Source organism: Artemia franciscana, unplaced genomic scaffold, assembly GCF_032884065.1.
Source record: "Artemia franciscana unplaced genomic scaffold, ASM3288406v1 PGA_scaffold_67, whole genome shotgun sequence".
NCBI classification, from domain to species: Eukaryota; Metazoa; Arthropoda; class Branchiopoda; order Anostraca; family Artemiidae; genus Artemia; species Artemia franciscana.
The window spans coordinates 1,329,289-1,350,794 of record NW_027062705.1 but is presented as its reverse complement, the minus strand read 5'-3'; the positions used below and the strand labels follow the sequence as shown (position 1 = coordinate 1,350,794).

At 36.3% G+C, this 21,506-nt stretch overlaps 1 protein-coding gene across 1 annotated transcript in view; it reads right to left on the bottom strand.

Moving 5' to 3' along the window:
• The window catches only part of LOC136042118 (alpha-aminoadipic semialdehyde synthase, mitochondrial-like), a 102,462-nt gene extending 97,356 nt beyond the window's left edge, over window positions 1-5,106 (bottom strand). Inside the window, exon 1 of the mRNA XM_065727016.1 lies at window positions 4,952-5,106. Within this exon, the coding sequence (XP_065583088.1) occupies window positions 4,952-5,020 (69 nt within the window). The 5' untranslated portion in view covers window positions 5,021-5,106. The remainder of the gene's footprint in view (window positions 1-4,951) is intronic.
• Between the last annotated feature and the right edge of the window lie 16,400 nt (window positions 5,107-21,506).

Genomic DNA, 21,506 nt, shown 5'->3' with positions numbered 1-21,506 from the left:
AAATACCAGTGATAACTGGAATTATTATTTAAAATATAATTTTATCCATATTGTACAACTCAAAATGTTCCCTTGGCTTCAAAACCCTGACCACTTTACACATTTTTAGTTTGCCCCATAGAGGAGGAAGGTCAACCAGAAATGGATGCTCTTCTAGAATTAGCACTTCTAAGTGCTATAATATGAAAACTATGCCGCAAAACAGCATAGTTTCCAGTTTAGACTGCTTGTTACAAAACTAAACAATTAGCAAAATATATAATATGGGCTATATATTTGGATAATGCTAGAAAGAATATGGTAGGTTAAGACTGAATTCACAATGGAAATGAATGTCATATATTGATTCAGGGTAAAATCTCTACCTTCTAGAGGTAAGTTTGATTGTTAGCTATCTGAATGCTCTGTTAATCAGGATATTAGAAACTTACTTTCAAACTTTGGCGACAATTAAGGTCTTTAAGGGCTAAAAATGGAATCCACACAAGAAGTAATTATTGAATTATGAAAAAGTGTAGAAAAAGGTATCAAGTGACACATTCACTTATTATGAAAAAGTATAGAAAAAGGTATCAAGTGACACATTCACTTTTATCCTAGCTAAATTATGTTGTAAACTGTAAATTTAGGTATATTTTTTGTTATTCACACAATAAAGTGTATAATTATAATATAATCAAGTAATAATATAATCATAATAAATACAACTCTATGCCTTTTTTCAAGTTATATATGAATATAATAATTGCTTCTATATAAAATGCTTCTATCATAAATTTTGTTTGTTTGAAGTGTTAGGTTGTTTGTTTTAAGTCTGAAACCAATGTTTTAAGCCTTTTTTAAACCAAAAAACTTTTTCATACCCAAGATATTACAAAAATAATTCTTAACAGAAAATAGTTTTAGTTCTATTATTTATAAAAAAATACATGAGTGTTAATTATAAGGGGTGAGCGAATTGCCCCCCCCCCCTCTCTAGACTTTGAGTAATACCTTATTATGTATATTTTAAAACCAGTTTCTATTTTAGCTATGTGCTATATTTTTGCAGTGAGACTAGCTATCATGTTGTTTTCATTTGTCAACCCTTTTGTTTGTTTTAAGGGTTAGGTTGTTTGTTTTAAGCTTGAAACCAATGTTTTAAGCCCTTTTTATACCCAAAAACTAGAAATATTATGAACATTTTCAAGAGCCCAAAAAGGGCTTAAATTTGAATTTGCAATAGAAGCAATTATTATAATCAAAAAGATCTGAAAAAAAGGCATTGAGTGGTATGTTCACTTTATTTTTAAGTCAATAATACAAACAATAAAAATTTACCCTATTTTATCAAGCTGCATGATGGATATCCCTTGAAATAGGTACACCTTTTCAGGAGTTCATTATAGCTATATTCCTCAGCATTTTATTCACCAAGTTTTCAAAACAGCAGAACCTGCAAAACTAAAATTTTACCATGTCTGGGATGATCAGGGGAAAAGGTGAGTGCATTTAGAAAGGGAACCATATAACAATTATCAAATGATATGGAGTCAAATGGATTGCCCACTACTTTTAGTTTTTTAGTATCTCTCCTTCAGAAGAGGCCAGCCACTATATATTTACAGTGAAACCTAAATGAAAATTGCTGAATATAGCTGAAATTGCTGAATAATTGCAAAATAAACTGACCCAGCTCAGGTTTGAAAATATATAGTGTTGGCCAATCTAGATTGAAATGGGGAAGAAAGGTGTGGAGATAATTTGGTCCAAATATGATTGATTGTGTTCCTTATTATATCCCTTATAGTTTTTTGGTAAGACTCCATATATTTGCCATCTCCTGCCTGCTGTGCAGTCTCATCTGTTACCTCATTTCCTTTGATTCCACAGGGGCTGGGTATGTGCTGGTACTTAACTCCTATTCCTTGTCTGGAAAGTTCTAGAAGGGAATTCCTAATTGCTGATAAATCATAGTCAGGGGCTTCCAAATTTATTTTTGAGACCAGCTAGGGGGCATATTTTGAGTCATTAAAAATAACCACTTTTTTGATGGCAGGAGGGACTGCTAGAAAGTATTTGGAGACATTTTAATGGCTTTTAGTTCTGCTGATAGGACAGAGGAACCATCAGAAAGTCCAAGTCTTAGCAAACCATCTGTGTATAATTCAAGGTAATCTGGGTAATTCATTTGTTTACTCCTTAAAACTAGCTGACTTGTTAACTGTTGCGGAAAGCTAACCTTACTATTGGGGATGAGCTCAAGAACAACTTGAGCTGATCCCTTAAGAATGACCGTTCTCCAAGAGGGGGAATCTGGTAGGCTATAAGTAGAGGATTAGATACAGTCTCACTTCTCCAGTTCAAATCAGTTTCTTTAAACAGCCTAACTCCAGAGGGTAATTTTGGGATATGCTTCTTAGGTCTTTGAGAAGTGTGGAAGTGACAATGTGTTTGGGGATGAAAGCTTGGATTTTGTGAAGTGCTTTGTTGATAGTCTTCATTCTCTCTTCTATTTTTGGGGGTAGAATTCTAGTTAATTGACTTCTTGCTACCTCAGAAAGGGTTTAGGTTAGGAAAATGAAACTTTCAGGGCTGAATCTATAGACTAAAGTTTGTCCTGGGGAGGCATTTTGAAGCAACTACCTCTACTCCTTCTTCCTCTAGAGGGCCCTGACCTTTGATGACCTTTAAAAATGTGTGTTATAAAAGTGAAACCTTGCAAAATAGATTTTCTGCTTAATTGAAGTACAACAAAATTGTTTTCAGCTTCATAACTTTGCTCAATTCAATTTTATAAGGTTTTAAAGATATGCAAATACATACCTTAAAATACCTTAAATTGCAACTTGGAGCAATTGAAGCATTTTCTATCCTGTAGCATTGCTCAGCATTTCTTCAAAAATTGCCATATGGATCAATTTGGAATTGTTTTGAATATTGAGCTGGTCTTATAGACAAGGGTTTATTTTCTGGTCTGGGACTCCAAGGTGTCCCATTCCAGCCTCCATTCCTTATTGCTCTACTCCTTGTCAAGTGAGACTTTGAATTCTTTGATGGTCTTACTGGATACAGTATGATTGCTCAGGGAGTTCTACTGGTCTACTACCTGGTTGGTTAGGAAGTGATGGTGTTCCCTCCTCTGAGCGTTGACCTTTATGAGCTTCTTAGAATGACCCCTTGTCCACTGTGATGAATCAATAAAGAAGAGACCATGAATTGGATTGTTGTAAATCAATTTGTATGTGTTAATCATGTCACCCCTTTTTCTTCAGTAAGTCATACTGCATAAGTTCAGAGTTTGCAGTCTCATTGGGTAAGGAAGATGTTGGCACCCATCTACTATCTTTATTGCTCTCCTCTGTACTTTCTCTATCATGTCCATGTCCACTTTGTAGAAGGGAGATGCAATTGACATGCCAGTTTCTAGCCTTGGTCTGACAAGACTTTTGTATAGCTTGGTGATTGTTCATGGAGATCTAATCATGAATGTTCATTTAATTGTCCCTAAAGTGCAGTTTGCACTAGCTACAATCTTTTCAGTATGACTTCAAAACTTTAACTGGCAGTCAACTATGACACCCAAGTCTCTTTCCTCTGTAACTGCAACTAGGGGTTCTCTTTGACCAGTTATTTGGTTTTGCATGGTGTAAATATGTTTTAGCTTTTTATTGCCAAAATGTAAAACTTTCCATTTACTTGAATTAAATTCAAGTAGCCATTGTCTAGCCCAGTCATCTAGCTTGTCAAGATTGGCTTGGATTGGTGCAGCCTCTACCCAAGATGATGCTGCCCCAATGAGCTTAGAGTCATCTGTATAGAGTGTGAGAAGGTTTTGGAGTATTCCTAAATTTTGAAAAAAAACATTGATATGGCCCAAAATTCTGCTCAATTAACAGGAATTGAATTTTCAGAACTAAAGGCAGATAAAAAGCAACTAGTAACTGAATATTAAGGTAAAATGTTGTTTTGTCAAAATTTCAATAGGTCAGACCTGTCATGTAGGCAAATTTCAGGGCCCTCTAGAGGGAGAAGGAGTGGATGTGGGTACTTTAAAATACCTTCCTGGGACATACTTTAGCCTGTAGACCCATTCCTGGAAGTTTCATTATCCTAACCTAAACCCTTTCTAAGATAGCAAGAAATCAATTAACTAGAATTTTTCCTATTTGGGACCCTAGCAATTCCCCTCAGGGTGTCAACTGGAATGTGACTGGGAAGACTGAAGGTTATCCTAATAGCTGAATTCTGGAGGGTTTCATGTATTCAAAAGTTCTTTTATGATGTTGTACCACAAGCCTGGATTCTGTGTTCAATTATACCTCATAATTTATATGATATATTAAATTATACTAAATTTAATATATCAATACTATAATATATATTAAATTTATTATATAATGCTATAATATTGATAATATATCAATGCCTAATATTAAATTATAGATAGCCTATAATTTATACAAATCCATCACAGTTTTTATGGAGGATTCCTAAGAGGTTCTAGCCATTTACTTCATTAGAACCAGTTTCTTCAAAATAGAGGTTTTGGTGGCTTCCAAATGTGTTTACCATGTCAATCTTTTGTCAAAATGGACTCCTGGGAACTTTGCTGAAGTTGCAACTTCTAGAGCTCTTCCACTTATCCTGATCTTTCTATCAGTGAGGGTACTTTTTTTCTATGCAAAAAAATGACCTTGTTTTTTTGGTGGACAATGGGGCTCCATTATCCTTGGAATAGCCTACTGGTAAATTTCTTCAAAAGTTATCTGTGCTGATTTTGAGGCTTCTTCTATGCTGGTACTTTTGTGACACGTTACTGTGAGTCATTGTTAGTGTGTTTGTTAGTTTTTGAATGATAACTGTTTAATTCTCTTTTTTTCTGTGAAATACCTGTTTTGGTTTAATCACAATATATGTATCTGACCTTCCTACAGTGTATTACTGATTCTAGAATGATATATATACATACCATGCATCTTCTATGCAACGTAATACGGCATATTTTCAAAAAACTGCTGGAAAACCATAACTTGTTCATTAAAAATTAAGGGCCTGCAAAAAAATCAACAAATGTGGTTTTTATTTCTTCAATTACTTCTTGAAACTGTTTTAAGGCAGAAATGTCAAATATGCCTGTCGTCGATCAAAAACAAAATAACTAAAATCTTGAGGAAAATTCGCCTTGACCGAAAAATTACTAAATTCATAATTTCTTCTTTTTATTCTTATACGCGGTAAAAAGAATGTAAATCTTGATTATATGGGTCGACAGAAAAAGCCTGAAATATGTTCCGTATGTAGAAAGGATAGTATTTCCATTCAACAAGGGGGGGAGGGTAAAATAAGGATATCCTTATTCACAATCATCTTAATGCTGGTGAATTGCTGACTAAATCTTGGTAATTTAATATTGAACTCATTTGATAAAGGATATAGACTTTAACCCTGAATTATTTTCTGATATTATTGAGAGGCAAATATAAGGCCAAATCCTTTACTGAATTACACATAAAGGATTATGTGTATTTGGTGACTTGAATATGGATTCGTTACGGGTAAACCGAATACGGCCTGTTTCTTTTTTTTTGTTTGTCTCTTTCTGAGATGGAAAGTGTCATTTTTTGTTGTTGTTTGTTATATTCTGTTTTGTTCTTGTTAAGTTATTTAGTTGTTCTTTTTTGTTTTTATTTTGTTGTGGAGAAGAGGCCATATTATTTTGTTGTAAAACTGTATGAATATTGTTGATGGTGATCGTGGCACCCCGGGCAACAACAGCCGTCTTGAAAATTTGGAAGCTTCAACTGTAGATTTTTGTAGTATGTTTACAGAGCAGCTCCACCGGAATTATTATCTTGGGATTGCTGGTCGATATGTTTCTTGTAATTCGAAGTACCTATTTCAAGATGGTTTGAAGTCCAGGTAAAATGGTGGTGATTCTGAATATCTCAGAATTTTCCACCTTGACTGCCAGGGTCTGAATTCATATTTTAATTTTTTAATCAAGATATGTAAACTTTCCACTTTTCAGGTTATTGGTCTCACAGAAACATGACTAAATGAGCATAATTCTGCTCTCTTGGATATTCCAGGGTATACACTTTATCATAGGAATCGTCAACTTCGACAACAGGGAGGAATTGGAGCATATATACGGAGCGATATCAAGATATTGGTAAGAAGCGATCTAGTGCTGTATCACGAGATGTTATTTGAGCGACTTATCCTTCAGCTTAGGCTTAAGCCAAAAGATGTTTATGTTGTTGTGCTATACAGACCACCATCTGGGTCTATACCGTCCTTTATGGATATTTTGGAGGAACAGTTAGATGAATAACCTACTGGTTCGCACCCATTCTTCATGCTTGGGGACTTTAATATTGACCTTAACGATTTAAATTTGAATACTCCTATGGATTTCCCACAGCTTTGCATGTCATAGAGTTTAGCTCCCACTATTAATATTTGTGCACGTGTTACCACTGTAATAGCAAAGCTAATGGATAATATTTTTTCTAATTGAAAATTTTTAGATCCAGGGGTTATTGTTACTAATGTTTCTGACCATTTTGGGATTTCAGCAAGTTTTAAAGTTTGTTTCCCGAAGCAGCAAGGCCTAGATTGAAATGAATATCTTACCCGTGCTCAACCAGAGTAACCTAGAAAAGTTTAAACTAGAAACTTCTAATGTTGATTGGAATAATGTAGTTGAAAATCTAGATGATATAAATGTAAATTTTTAGGGATTTTATGATATACTGATTTCTATTTTGAGTAAAACTTGTATAATGAATCGGACAAGGTCAAGGAAAAAGATATCGACAAAGCCGTGGTTGTCACCTAGTCTTCTGTGGTGCATAAATAAGAAAGACCAGTTATATAGGGTTTCAATAAGGAATTAAAGGATCCAGTTTCCAATAGAATTTATAAAAATTTTAGAAATGCTCTTAGTAAACTTTTGGGAAACACGAAGAAAAAAATATTTTGAGTTTAAATTTAAAGATGCTTGTGGTAACCCAGCTAGAATATGGAAAATTATTAAAAGTCTTATATCAGATTCGATTCTGCCTGATGAAGTTACTACGATGATCGGTTAAAGTTGAATGAGCCTGATGTAATATGTAATGCCCTTTCGGAGCATTTTGCAACTGTTTGGGCTCGATTTTTTTTTGTAGTAGAGTAGGATCTGATAACGATCCTACGCTTGAAACTTTTATGGGTACTTTTGTCGATGTATCAATGTATCTAAGACCTGTCATTCATGATGAAATTCGTAAGACCATCTTTGAGATGAAAAGTTCTTCGGCTGGGAGTGATTTCATTAATCTTCTTGTTTTAAAAACCGCGTTTCCGAGCATTTCACATATATTTACGTCCCTTATTAATGCTTGTTTTAAGCAAGGGAAGCTCCCCAATTGTCTCAAAATCTTAAGAATTATTCCTGTGTTTAAGGGTGGTAATAAGAATGATTTGGAGAATTATAGACCAATTTCATTATTACCTGTTGTTTCACGAGTTTTAGAAAAATGTATTAATATTGGAATTTATGAGCATTTGGAACGTCATAAACTTCCACATCCAAATCAGTTTGGTTTCAGGAAGGGTAGAACAACAGAAATGGCGATTTCATTTATTACCAATATAATTAATGATACTCTTGATAAAAAGCTTAGGGTAGCTGGTATATTTTTGGACTTAGGCATTTGACACTGTCGACCATCGAATATTATTTTTAAAAATGTGGATTTAATGGATTAAGGGGTGCTACATTGGGTTTGCTTTGCAGTTATCTTCAAAATAGACAGCAGTATGACAATTTACAAGGATTTCTGTCTAGTGAAAATGTTGTTAATAGGGGGTTCCCCTAGGATTGGTACTGGGCCCGACTCTGTTCTTAATTCCTATTAATGATCTGCCGCATGTTGTAAAAGCTCTGCCTAGAATTGACGACTTTGTTGACAACGGTCCGAGTAAGACCCAGGTTACTATGCACTTCTTTGCAGATAATAACACCTTGGTGTGTTTTACCCCTACGAAACAACTACTCATGTCAACGATAAATGCATCAATGAGCAAGATATGTCCATGGCTTAAAAAACTACCTTGACCTGAATACAGATAAGTCAAATTTTGCTATTTTTTCTCGATCTCCAAATTTTTACCCTTGGTTTATGGAAATGATTTCGGAGCGGGGAATTATTAAACGAACAAGATTCACCAAATACCTCGGAATTAATGTTGATGAAACCTTATCATTTAAAGATCATGCGAAGTAAGTTTCGAAAGTATTATCACGTAACTTAGGTATCATGCGCAAATTAAAACATATTTTCCCCTCAAATGTTCTACGATTGTTATACGTATAGAAGACGGCAGATCTGCCGTCTTCTCAGGCGGCAGACCATGTCCTGTCAAAATCCAAAGAAATAATTCTTGATGGCTCAAAAATTTTAGCCACAAAAAAAGATGTGGAAAAGTTACACAAGTATGTGCTGTATGGTGTTGATACCAGTGTAAAAGTGGAGGAAATACAAACTGAACTAATAGATTCTTCAGGTCTTCTCATCAATCCTTCAACTGCTATAAGGCTAAGTTTAAACAAAGAAGGTTTTCTTCACCCTAGCCGTTCAATCCTCATTTCCTGCAAAGTTGAGCTAAGCGGAGAAATATTCTTGTAAGGTATGTCTCTTTTTTACAAGATTTATAAGCCTAAGTCCCTACAATGCTCCACTTGTCTAGCCCACGGCCACAGCAAAAAACACTGCAAACAGTCCATCCGTCTTGCCTTAAGTGTGGAAAAACAGGCCACGCAATTAGTGAATGCCCTGAGTCAGACCCTTTCTGCAGAAATTGTAACCGGAAGGGACACACAGCCCTCCAAAAACAATCTTTCCCAGCTCACCAAAAGCGAGTTGTAATCCTTAGAACATCTGATAAAATGAACCTACCCTACTCAGTTGTAGCTGCAAGAATCCCTTGGCAACCCACACCCCATCGGCCCAGTAGAAGCCAAGCAACAGTTGCTGTAGCAGATGCAAAGACAGTATCATTTCCAAAAGAGGCAAATAATGTTCATACTCAAGGTTCTAGTCATTCCCCCCATCCCTTACCTAAGTTTACTTCAACATCCTGCCCTCCAAAAGATTCATCTAAAAATAGCCAAGAATGGCAAAGGCTTGCAACTTATCTCACAGTCAGTCACTTAATTGAGGTTAGTAATGAAGCTGAGGAAACCAAAAATACTCTCAAGAAGAAAGCTATCACTAAACTCCTAGGTGATGACATATTAGAAACAGCTATGGCTCAATTATCCTCCATGAAAAAGGACATAGATTCCACATCAAAGCTAGTTAAGTCTGTAGACTCAACTGCAAATCAAATCAATGCAGGCTCTGAAATTGCCACAACCCCCAAGACGGTAATCGATGCCACTGCCCTAGTCAAAGGCAAGAAATCTAAGAAAAAAACGGCAAACTTTCCATCCCAGTCCAAAATTACCACCAATGATATTTCGTCGGCTGAAGAAGATTTCCAATATTCTAATCAAGGAGATGATGAAACTCAGACCACAATGGATGTTTAAATGTGCACCGTACAAGATTTTACGTTTCTCACGAATTTATCACTGTGTAATAGTGTTGTTTTTAACTATTACGACGACCAAAATAATTTGCCCACCAGCCCCTTAGCTAGCCCCGATAGCCCTTTAAACCAAATTAACTGTGAATATCTCGACACTTTTGATTTTGTAAAAAATGTGAAACCTAAGCTAATGGAAGAGACCAAACTTAATGTAATTTGCTTTAACATCAGAAGTATACGGGATAAGTGGGCTAATTTTAAAGACTTAGTTTTAATTAATGGTTACTGCCCTTTCGACGTAATTGGAATAACGGAAACATGGCTTTCAGAAATTGATGATAAGAATGAACTTTCCCTCCCTGGTTTTCAAGCTATTCATATTGAAAGAAAATTAACCAAGTCCTCTGGCGGCATTCCTCTTTACATCCGGTCAAGTCTGAAATTCACCAGGCTATTAGACTGTGAATCCTTATTCTCGCAACCTATAAATAATAGATGCATTTATTCAATAATCGTAGACATAAGTGTTGACGAGAATTCTCTTATTTTTTCATTATTTTATAAGCCCCCCTCATTTCCGACCCCTTTCTTTTGTAACCTATTTGATGATTTTTCTAGTTTTATTAATTTACCACAAAAGAAGGCAATAGTTTTTGGGGACTTCAATTGTAATTTACTAAATGTTAGCAATAATAATGATTGTGATACCTTTTTTGAAACATTCACCTCAAGTGGTCTTCTTCCCACAATCCTTTTTCCTACTAGAGTTGATCCTGTGAGGTCTACAGCTACTGTAATTGACAACATTTTTGTATCCACTTCCCTGGGAAACCACCTGTCCTCCAAAATAATATTTTCTGACCTGTCAGATCACTTTCCAATCTATCTCTCGCTACCCTCCCTACCAACTACTCAGCCCTCTAGAACTAAAACCCCTACATATAATAGAATATATAATACTGTGAATATGAACAGGTTCACGGATCGTTTGAAATCCTTTGACTGGGCCAAGGTTTTGGATTGTCAGGATGTTAATTCAGCCACAAATGGTTTTACACAAGGACTGAGTGACATTATCAGTTCAATCTTTCCAGTTCGTAAATCAAACCGAAAAACTAGCCATATACGCCCCTGGATGTCAAATAGCCTGATAATCTCTTCATATCGAAAAAATGACCTATATAAGTTAGCTTGCAAAACCAGTAACGTTATTGACCTGACTAATTATAAAAAATACAAAAATTTATATACCAAACTTGTCCGGGAAGCAAAAAAAATTATTATTATTCGAAAATCTCTCATTGCAAAGGGAACTTGCAAAAAATTTGGTCAACAATAAATGAAATTCTTTCAAAAAAAAGAAGTTCAAGATCTGTACCTCTTATCCTTAAGGACATCAGTGGCAGATTAATTGACCCAAGTTCAGTACCGGATGCTTTTAATAATTATTTCACTAATATTCCAAATGCTAACTCCTGTTCCTTCTCCCAGTCAGTTCAACCTAGCAAGAATCCTGGATCTATGTTTTTCTCTCCAACTGATCGTAAAGAGGTGCTTCAAGTTATCAATTGTCTCTCTAATAGTAGTACACCTGACTTCTTTGGCATAAGTAATAAGCTTCTTAGGACCGTATCTTCCTATGTTTGTGAACCCATTGTGCACATAGCAAACCTGTCTATGACCAATGGAGTCTTCCCAGAATTATTTAAATCAGCAATTGTTATCCCGATTCATAAAAAAGGCGATCCGTCTGAGATAAGTAATTATCGTCCAATCTCACTTCTCCCAGTTATATCTAAAGTGCTCGAGAGAATTATATTCCGACGTCTTTCTCCCTTTTTATTTGGGATTCATTCTTCAGATTCGTTGATTTCTCCTCATCAATATGGCTTCCGTTCCAAATTTTCAACTGCTCATGCACTAATAGACGCCACACAGTTTATACGTTCCCAACTTGACCTTAAAAATACTGTATTGGGCTTATTTCTGGACTTTTCTAAGGCCTTTGATATGGTTGATCACAGTGTTCTATTAAGTAAACTCAACAACTTAGGGATTCGTGGAGTTCCTTTCTCATGGTTTGGCTCTTATCTCTCTGGTAGAGTACAGAGTGTGAGTCTGGGCGGGTTGACTTCACATCCCCTACCTGTTCGAAGGGGCGTCCCACAAGGCTCTGTTCTTGGCCCAATACTTTTTCTCCTTTATGTTAATGATTTGGTTACGGACCTGGGTCCATCAGTGCACCCAGTACTTTTCGCTGACGATAGCAACTTTTTCATCACCGGTCCTAATTTACCATCTGTTGTCGCCTCTACTCAAACCCTTCTGAATAGAGTAGAGGAGTGGTGTCTAGTTAACTGCATGACCATTAACATCAAGAAAAGTCAGGTTGTATTATTTCGAACCCCTTACAAAAAAAAATGAAGCTCAGCAAGCACTTGGCCTAAAATATTCTACCAATCTCCTCCCACAGGTCGAAGTTGCCAAGTTTCTTGGTGTTCACATAGACTCCTCCCTATTATTTGCAACACACGTGTCCTACATCAGAGCCATAATTTTGCGACAGGTAAGTATGATTAATCGTGCGAATTATTTTCTTCCTTCCGATATCCTTGTCACCCTTTATTACTCTTTTATTTACCCATATATCTCATACTGTGGATCTGTTTGGGGCAGCACTTTTCCTTCAGTTACCAATAAATTAAAATCTGCCCAAAACCGTGCCATCAAAGCAGTTTTTCGGCTGCCCCGACTATATCCCACCCAGGACTTGTACTCCGATTTTGGTATTATCCCTTTTGAACAAATCATCAAAAAATTAAATCTATACCTTGCATACTCCGCTTACCATAAAAATCTTCCTCCTCAATTATTATCTTATTTTAATATTAATAATTCTGAAGGCCTCTGTCTCCGTTCATCCAACCGTTCCTTCATTGTCCCCAAGTTTGTCTCTAGTTCCGCCCAGCGATCCCCCATTTATAAATCTATACTTCAATGGAATATAATACCCTCCAGTGTCGAGCTATCCACAAGTTTTCGCACGCTGTATAGCAATGTACTAAAATTTTGATATTATAACTCTCTAAATTCTTATTCAATTTGCTTTAGTTACTCATGTTTTCTCTTTTTTTTTTTTTTTTCTCTCTTCTTCATTTTCAATTTTTTGTGGTTATGGTCCTCAACAAGTTCGCTTCCAGGATCTTTATTATTATTGGTGTTATATTGTAGTTTTATTTGAATAAATTGAATTGAATTGAATTGATTCACCCCTGCATTTTGTATTGCTCGTCGATTTGGCTTGGTACTTTCCCTTCAATAGTTCGTCCCATCCATGTGATCCAGAACAATACTATCCGAGTTTTTGGTGGTGTTGGGAACCAGGTCTGTGTACAGAGAATTAAATATAATGCCTGCAGCTGGATTACGTGATTTTTATACGTTGATTTTTATATATAAGTATTATAGTGAGAGCCTTCTTGATTGTTTTTCAGGAGTATTTTGTGAGAGGTTTGATGTTCACCACCACGTTAGTTGGATACGAGGAAATGCTTTTGTTCCTCGATTAGTTTCAAGTAGGTCTTCTTTTTCACTTACTTGCAGAGCTTCAAAACTTTGGAATAAACTGAGTATTAATATTAAGAAAATAGGTAGCTTTGGCCAGTTTAAGTCTGATTTACGTGTGGAGTTGCTCGGTAGGTATACTTTTGAAACAGATTAAATAAAATAAACTTTCCATAGGTTATTCATTTGTAATATTCATGTATTTTTTTTTGTCTTGGGGTCATGCAAGGTAGTTGTTGGTTTGGGTATATGGTCTCATTCTCCATATTCTTTCATTCTCCATATTCTCTTTTTTATTTTTCTTGAATTTAGCACAGCCTCGCAAGCTTCGCTTAAGTTGTGCCATTGATTAAGAAACGTTTGTTTCTAACAAAATTGTTCTACTACTACTACTATATGGGAAAAATTGGGATTCTCCTCAACAATATTTTTGAATTTAATCATCTACTACGGACTTTAGATGATCTTCCACTTTATTCTGTTCTCTTCCCTATAATAAAATAATCTCCAATTAAAATGGTGTTCAACTAGCCCTATTATTCCACGAATACTTAATTTATAAACGTTTTTTATTTGGTTGCACAAATATATGGAAACTCTTCATCAAATTTCTAAGGTCAATAACATTCGATTCGCCAGCCTATACAATACCTAACATCGATAAGCACGCGAGAGAGTGAAAGAGAGAGACAGAGAGAGAGAGAGAGAGAGAGAGAGAGAGAGAGAGAGAGAGAGAGAGAGAGAGAGAGAGAGAGAGAGAGATGTAAAGAAGAATCAACTCCCCTTATCTATATGTATAAAAATAAGTTGTCTGTCTGTCTATCTGTCGAGTGACGTCATGTCATCATGAAGTTAGTTGTCGTCATGTTTGTTATGACGATGACGTCATTAAAAGTATTTAAGAAAATCGTTCAAAGACAAATTTTTAATTGTAAGAAGATCGTGAACGGAAAAATGTTTAATTGTAAATGACTGAAGAGCCTACAATGGCAACAGCCGAGGAAGCAGCTCAAAGAGTCTATGCCAAAAAACTTGCGGCTGATAGAGAAAGTAAGAAAAGAAAGCGTGCCGAGGAATCAAAAGAACATCAGGAAAACAGGCTTGAGGCTGATAGAGAAAGTAAGAAAAGAAAGCGTGCCGAGGAATCACAAGAACAGCAAGAAAAAAGGGCTTGCGGCTGATAGAGAAAGTAAGAAAAGAAAGCGTGCCGAGGAACCACAACAACAGTGTGAAAACAGGCTTGCGGCTGATAGAGAAAGTAAGAAAAAAAAGCGTGCCGAGAAATCAAAAGAACAGCAAGAAAACAGGCTTGCGGCTGATAGAGAAAGTAAGAACAGAAAGCGTGCCGAGGAATCACAACAACAGCATAAAAACAGGCTTGCGGCTGATAGAGAAAGTAAGAAAAGAAAGCGTGCCGAGGAATCACAAGAGCAACCTGAAAATTATCTCCTGGTATTCAGCTACAGCCCAGTCGATGATTATAGCTTGAGTAGATGTGTTCAAATCGGGACTATGTTTAAAATTTGTCCCTATTGCAAGGCCTTGAAATTCAATGGTGAAACAATGGGAATGTGTTACGCCTCAGGAAAATTTAAACTTCCTCTACTGGCTGCACCACCAGAGCCATTGAAGACTTTGCCTACTGGAACTACGTCAGAATCTAAGCGTTTTTTATCACAGATGGGAAAAGTTAACTCATGTTTCCAAATGACGTCGTTTGGTGCCCAAATCGAAAATCCAGATCAATTTATGCCTACTTTCAAAGTAAAAGGGCAAATTTATCATAAAGCAGGGTCCCTTCTACCATTCTCAGGCAAGAATCATAAATTTCTACAATTGTACTTCATCAGTGACAGAAATTCTAAATTGAATGCACGTTGCGAAATTTCTCCCGACGTTGAAAGGACAATCGTTTCCCAATTGCAACATCTTTTCCACGAAAATAATAATTTAGTGCGTCTGTTCAAAACAGCCATCGATTTGATGCCTACTAATACGCATAAAATTATTATTTCCGCTGACAAAACGCCTCCTGGCCAACATGTGCGTAGATACAATGCTCCAACTATCGACGAAGTGGCAATCATTAAAGTCGGTGATCACTTTTTACCTCAAGATATTAGTCTTCATAAGCGAAACGCTCAGTTGGTAAGAATTGCTGAAACTCATCGATGCTACGATGCCCTACAATATCCTATCATTTTTTGGGATGGAGCCGACGGCTATCACTTTAATATTAAATTGATAAATCCAGCCACTAACAAAAAATTACTAAGAAGTGCAGTGCAATGCATTATTTTTCCAATAGACTAATGATTCGGCAGGATGAAGACAGTTATATTTTAAAATGCCGTCAATTGTTTCATTAATACATCGTTGATATGTATGCAAAAATTGAATCAGAACGTTTGCAATTTATCCGTCCGAATCAGACCAAGCTCCGCTCTGAACAAAAAATTCATTTGCGAGATGCAGTTGTAAATGACGGTAATACCACAAACGTTCGAAGATTAACGATTTTACCTTCGTCATATAATGGCAGTCCCAGTCATATGCATGAATATGCTCAAGATGCTATTGCGTATGTTCGTCTCTATGGTCGTCCAGATTTATCTATTACATTTACATGTAATCAATCTTGGGACGAGATACATCAGCTTTTACTTCAAGGACAATCGGCGGTTCATAGATATGACATTACGGCCCGTGTCTTCCGGCAAAATTTGAAATCACTGACAAACTAAATAGTAAAACTTGAAGTGTTTGGGTCAGTGCGATGCTGGATGTACTCGGTGGAATGGCAAAAACGAGGATTGCCACACGTACATATACTAATCTGGCTATATTATAAAACTACTTCTAATGAAATTGATGATGTGATTTCCGCTGAAATACCTGATGAAAATGTCGATAAGGGGTTATATGATATTGTTGTAAAAAATATGATACATGGACCTTGCGGTGCAGTGAACGAAAATTCACCATGCATGGCTAAAGGGAGGTGCACAAAGCAATATCCTCGACTTTTAGTACCCAACACAATTACTGGCAATGATGGTTACCCACAATATAGAAGAAGATCTACTGAAGATGGCGGTAAAACAGCAATAATAAAGAAGCGTAACGGTACCACATCGAAGTAGATAACCAGTGGTTTGTTCCATATTCCCCTTAATTATCAAAAACATTTAATGCACACATAAACGTTGAATACTGTATCTCCATAAAGGCAATCAAATACATATGTAAATACGTCAACAAAGGCAGTGACATGGCAGTTTTTGGCTTGCAGTCCGAAATCAGTGATATCGACGAAATCGTACAATATCAAGCTGAAAGATACATAAGCAGTAATGAAGCTGTTTGGCGAGTTCTTTCATTTCCGAAACATGAACGTAGTCCAGTTGTTGTTCACTTAGCGGTACATTTACAGAATGGTCAACGTGTTTATTTTTCGGAGTCCAACGTGCAACAAAGAGCCCTGAATCCACTGGATACAACGTTACCTGCTTTCTTTTCGCCATGCAAAAATGATTCTTTTGCAAAAAAAACTGCTGTATACTGAAGTGCCTTCGTATTACATGTGGAATGCTAAAAATAAAAGTATTTGAAAGTCGAAAACAGGGTAAGTCAGTCGACGGCCAACCTACTATCTTCAAAGATACCACGATAGGAAGACTCTACACCGTTCACCCCAATAAACATGAATGCTTCTTTCTACGTCTGCTTTTGGTGAATGCACCCGGTCCGACGTCCTTTGAGTATTTTTGAACTGTAAACAGTACTATACATAACACTTACCGCAGTGCATGCCAAGCTCTGAATTTATATGGAGAATGACCAACACTGGGATAACTGCATCAATGACGCGTGAGAAACGTCAACTCCAAGTCAAATTCGTGCATTGTTTGGAATCATACTAACAACTCGCTCTCCTTCAGCTCCGACAGAGTTATGGGAAAAATATAAATCGAAAATGTCCGAAGATATACTCCATCGAAAACGGTTAGAGACGTAAGATATGACTTTTGATTTTACATCAGAAACTTATAACTACACTTTAGTTACTATAGAAGATTATTTATATATATATAGATTTGTGCATATGTATGGCAAACAAACCTCTTCAGGATTTGGGAATGCCTTCACCTAATCGTACCGCTGCTGTTTCGACATGTGTAGAAATGGATCGTGAACAAAGTTACAGTACGAGTGATCTATTGTCGTATGTACAAAATAACATTTCCAAGTTAACATCGTAACAAAAAGACATTTATGATACGATAATGCACTGTGTCGATAACAACGTTGGAGAAATTTTCTTTTTGGATACGCCAGGAGGTACTGGTAAAACGTTTGTAATAAAACTGATTCTGACATCAATTCGATCAAAAAATGATGACTCGATGACTCTGGTCAAACATTTTCAGATCAATTGCTGGCAATTGGAAACGGAAAGCTCCCAGTAGACTCAATTTCAGGAGGTATACAACTACCTGCTGAATTCTGTAATTTAGTGACGTCCAAAAATGAATTAATTGAAAAAGTATTTCCGAATATTCTAAATAATTATAAAAATAATAAATAGCTAAGTGAAAGAGCGATTCTTGCACCCAAAAATATAGACGTCCACGAAATCAACAATATTTTTTGAACCAAGATTCGAGACCAGGCAGTCCTTTACAAGTCAGTCGACACAGTTTTGGAACCAAATGAGGCGGTTAATTATCCATCTGAATTTTTAAATTCCCTGGATCTTTCAGGGTTTCCAACACACGTGCCACAACTAAAAAATAGGCGTACCAATAATATTGTTGCGTAACATAAACCCACCAAAGCTTCGCAATGGCACGCGACTTGCCGTAAAAAAAACAATGGAAAACGTAATAGAGGCAACAATCTTGACAGGGTCTTTTGAGGTGAGGCTGTTCTTATTCCTCGCATTCCCACGATTCCAACAGATCTGCCTTTTCAATTTAAAAGATTGCAATTCCCAATTCGATTAGCATTTGCAATCACCATCAACAAAGCTCAAGGTCAATCATTAGAAAAATGTGGTATAGATCTTAATAATGATTGTTTTTCCCATGGACAATTGTATGTTGCATGTTTGAGGGTCGGTAAACCTAACAATCTATTTATATGCACCGGCAATGGGGTAGCGAAGAATGTTGTACATTCGCAAGTTTTACGCAGTTAATTTGTATTGTATCTATCTATCTATCTATCTATATAAAAACGAGTTGTGTGTATGCATGTTTGTTTGTTTGTAAAAAGAGCATTTGCATATGACGTCATTATAAGTACATAAGGCTTTGTATATGCACAGACAATGGGAAAGCCAAGAATGTTGTATATTCGCAAGTTTTTACGCAGTTCAAAACACATATATAAATCTATCTATATTCGTAGGTGGTACACAGGGACACAACTACAATGGCGCGTAATGACTTACGCGCGCGGGGGGCTTGGGGGCGCGAAGCGCCCCCACCAACTAGGTGTTGGGATGGCGCGAAGCGCCACCCCAACAGCTAGTTATGTATATTAATTGCTGATTATTTTAGTTCGAATGTTGTATATTCTATTTTCAAACATTTCTCTTATGTTTAATTTCCGTCTATTTTCGCTATGATATTCATTTCAATCCACCTTTAGCTTTTACGCCAAAGTTTAACCAATACATTTACAACGCTTCGAGACTGATAAGCCTGAAAACACTACCCTCTTAATATTTTCTTAAAGGGGGCCTTAAATGACAACATCATTCTGTTCGTCCTGTTCTGTATCCTCAGTACCCACCATCACCCGATCAAACAGCCTCTTTGTCTTTGATGCATGATCATGAAATCATAAGGAAATTCAGATCTGCGGCTTTTTCGAGAAACTCAAGATTCACACAACTTATCAAGATATCTGATCCACAGACAGCACCTGAGACTACGGTTTTCTCTTCGACCTAATGTTGTTACGCTGATATTTTAAGAGGAGGATTCACTAGAAAAGTATTATTCCTGCCAAATCCCCTGTATCATACAGTGCCGGAATCCACTGGGCTAGGGTAAAACACAACAACTGAAAATAGTAACTAAATAGTATCTTATCAATATAAAGAGATTCACATAAAAGCTGCTGAACGGTATAATGTAGACATTATCTTTTATTTCACTATAAAATACTTACAATAATTTGGAAGTAAAGCTCAATTTTACAGCCGAAATCACATACCCAGTCCCAATACATTCCTCCAGCAGAAAAGATACTAGATATTTAATCCTCTATCCATTTTGATAGGAAGAACCGCTCGGAAAAATTTGGCTCTAAAAACTATATCTTTGAAAGTTTCTGAAGCCCCTTCCTCCAAAGAAAAGAGATCTACTGATTTTCCCAGCTCTCCTGTTAACTGTTTGAAGCAATACAATAGTGGATAATCTGTGAACTGTGTAACTTACTGCTTAGAGGCAAATGGGGAACCATGTGGCGATATTGTGACATACAAGCATACGATCCCCCAATAAAATTCAAAATAAAATTTCTTATTTTATTCCCGTATAAAATTCAAAATAAAATTTCTTATTTTATTTCCCTATAAATTTCAAACTTCGAAATTCGTTTCGACTTATTTGTTGTTTTTGCAACAGTGAAAGGAAGAAATGTTGTTTCTTACACTTGCAAACAAGTTTAATAAAAAAGCGAGTTTATATAAAAAGTTAACCAGCTGACCTCATGTGATTGACCTCAATACCTCCACATACTAGAACGGTATGCTAGTATAAAAAGGTAATACCTTTTTTAGAAAAGGTCAAACGACGCAAAAAGACAGGATATGGGCAGATACCAAAAGTTTACGTCGTGAGGAGAAGTTTAGTTTTGAGTCAGTTCTTGGTTGAGTTCCAATCCAACATTGATTACAGTATAGTCAATTTGTAGGACAACCGAAACAATTTAAGTTGAATTTTGATGTACCTTATCTGAAAATTTGTATGTAAGCATTGAAATAAAACTATTATTTATTAATCGTCCTTGTTTAGGAATCCAGGCACAATTCCCGTGGTTTTGAGAGGTACGCTCTCAAGGGAATCTACACGACTTAGGAGACCCGAACATTACTAAGATGATTCTGTCACCAAGAACATTGGGCATTATTAACAGTGTCTTTTAGTCCTAATTCCTCAATTATTTAACTCAGCTCATGGAATAATACGCTTGGCTCTATAGGTAATGTTATCTGTAAGCAAAATCGGATGTTTGCTTTGTTCAGATACAGCTCGCTAGTTTAAACTCGAAAGTGAAAGTGAGCGATTTCGACCTCCTGCAATACAGAATTTACCACTTATAACCGGAATTGGTATTTAAAATTTTGTACGACCCCCACTTTTCCCTCGGCTTCCAAACGCTGTCCACTTTACGCATTTTTAGTTTGCCCCATGGAGGTGGAGGGTCAACCAGAAATGGATGCGCTTCTAGAATTAGCATTTTAAGTGCTATAATATGAAAACTATGCCGCAAAACAGCATAGTTTCTATTTTAGATAGCTTGTGATGAAACTAAACATTTACCGTATATAGTACTCGTGTTAACCGTAAAGCTTGAAAGTCTGAATGCCGATTTTATATATTTTCTATGCTTTCTGTAGAGTACACAATTATTATTATATCGTATGAAATTTTTATTGATTACATCCTGCTATATGCCTTGGGTAATTTCTCTGTATTTTAACTTTGAATTTCTGCATTTAATTCATTCGAAAAATTAGCCCTTTACTACCTCTTTAACTTTTATAAGATCTGATAATAAAACGTGTAAGCTAGTTTTCATTAATGGAAGAAACATAAATTCTACTTGTTTTGAACAAATTTTGGAAAGCTCTGAAATCGTGATATTGGTGAATCTCTGAACGCAAAAAGGCTATTCAGTACAATTTTAAGCTATCCTAGCCAAGTGGTTAGCACGCTCGACTAGAAATCCTTTGTCCATGAAGACAGTGGTTCAGATTTTGGTGTCAATGGTTATTTGGTTTGGAACGGGGGTCAGTGGCATGATACTGTATATATAGCCAAAGTCGACCCAGCTCCAAAGGGGTACCTGGAGAAACTTGGGGAAGGTAAACAGAAAGGGTGTGCGAAAGCAAAGGATGTCCATGCATCGGAAAACCTTACTATGAGGGTTTTTAGCTTCCATCTGCAAAAATGTGAAATTTCATAATTTTGCCGAAAGGAAAAAATTACGGATGCGTGCTTATTTGCTCTGTTTTCGTGTTGTCAAGGAAATCGTATTGAACTAATGGTCATATAAAATCAGAAGAGGGCTTGCTCGAACGGAAATCACCATTCTAATTCCAAACTCGTAACCAAAACGATTGGTGGCCAGCTAGATTCCCCATC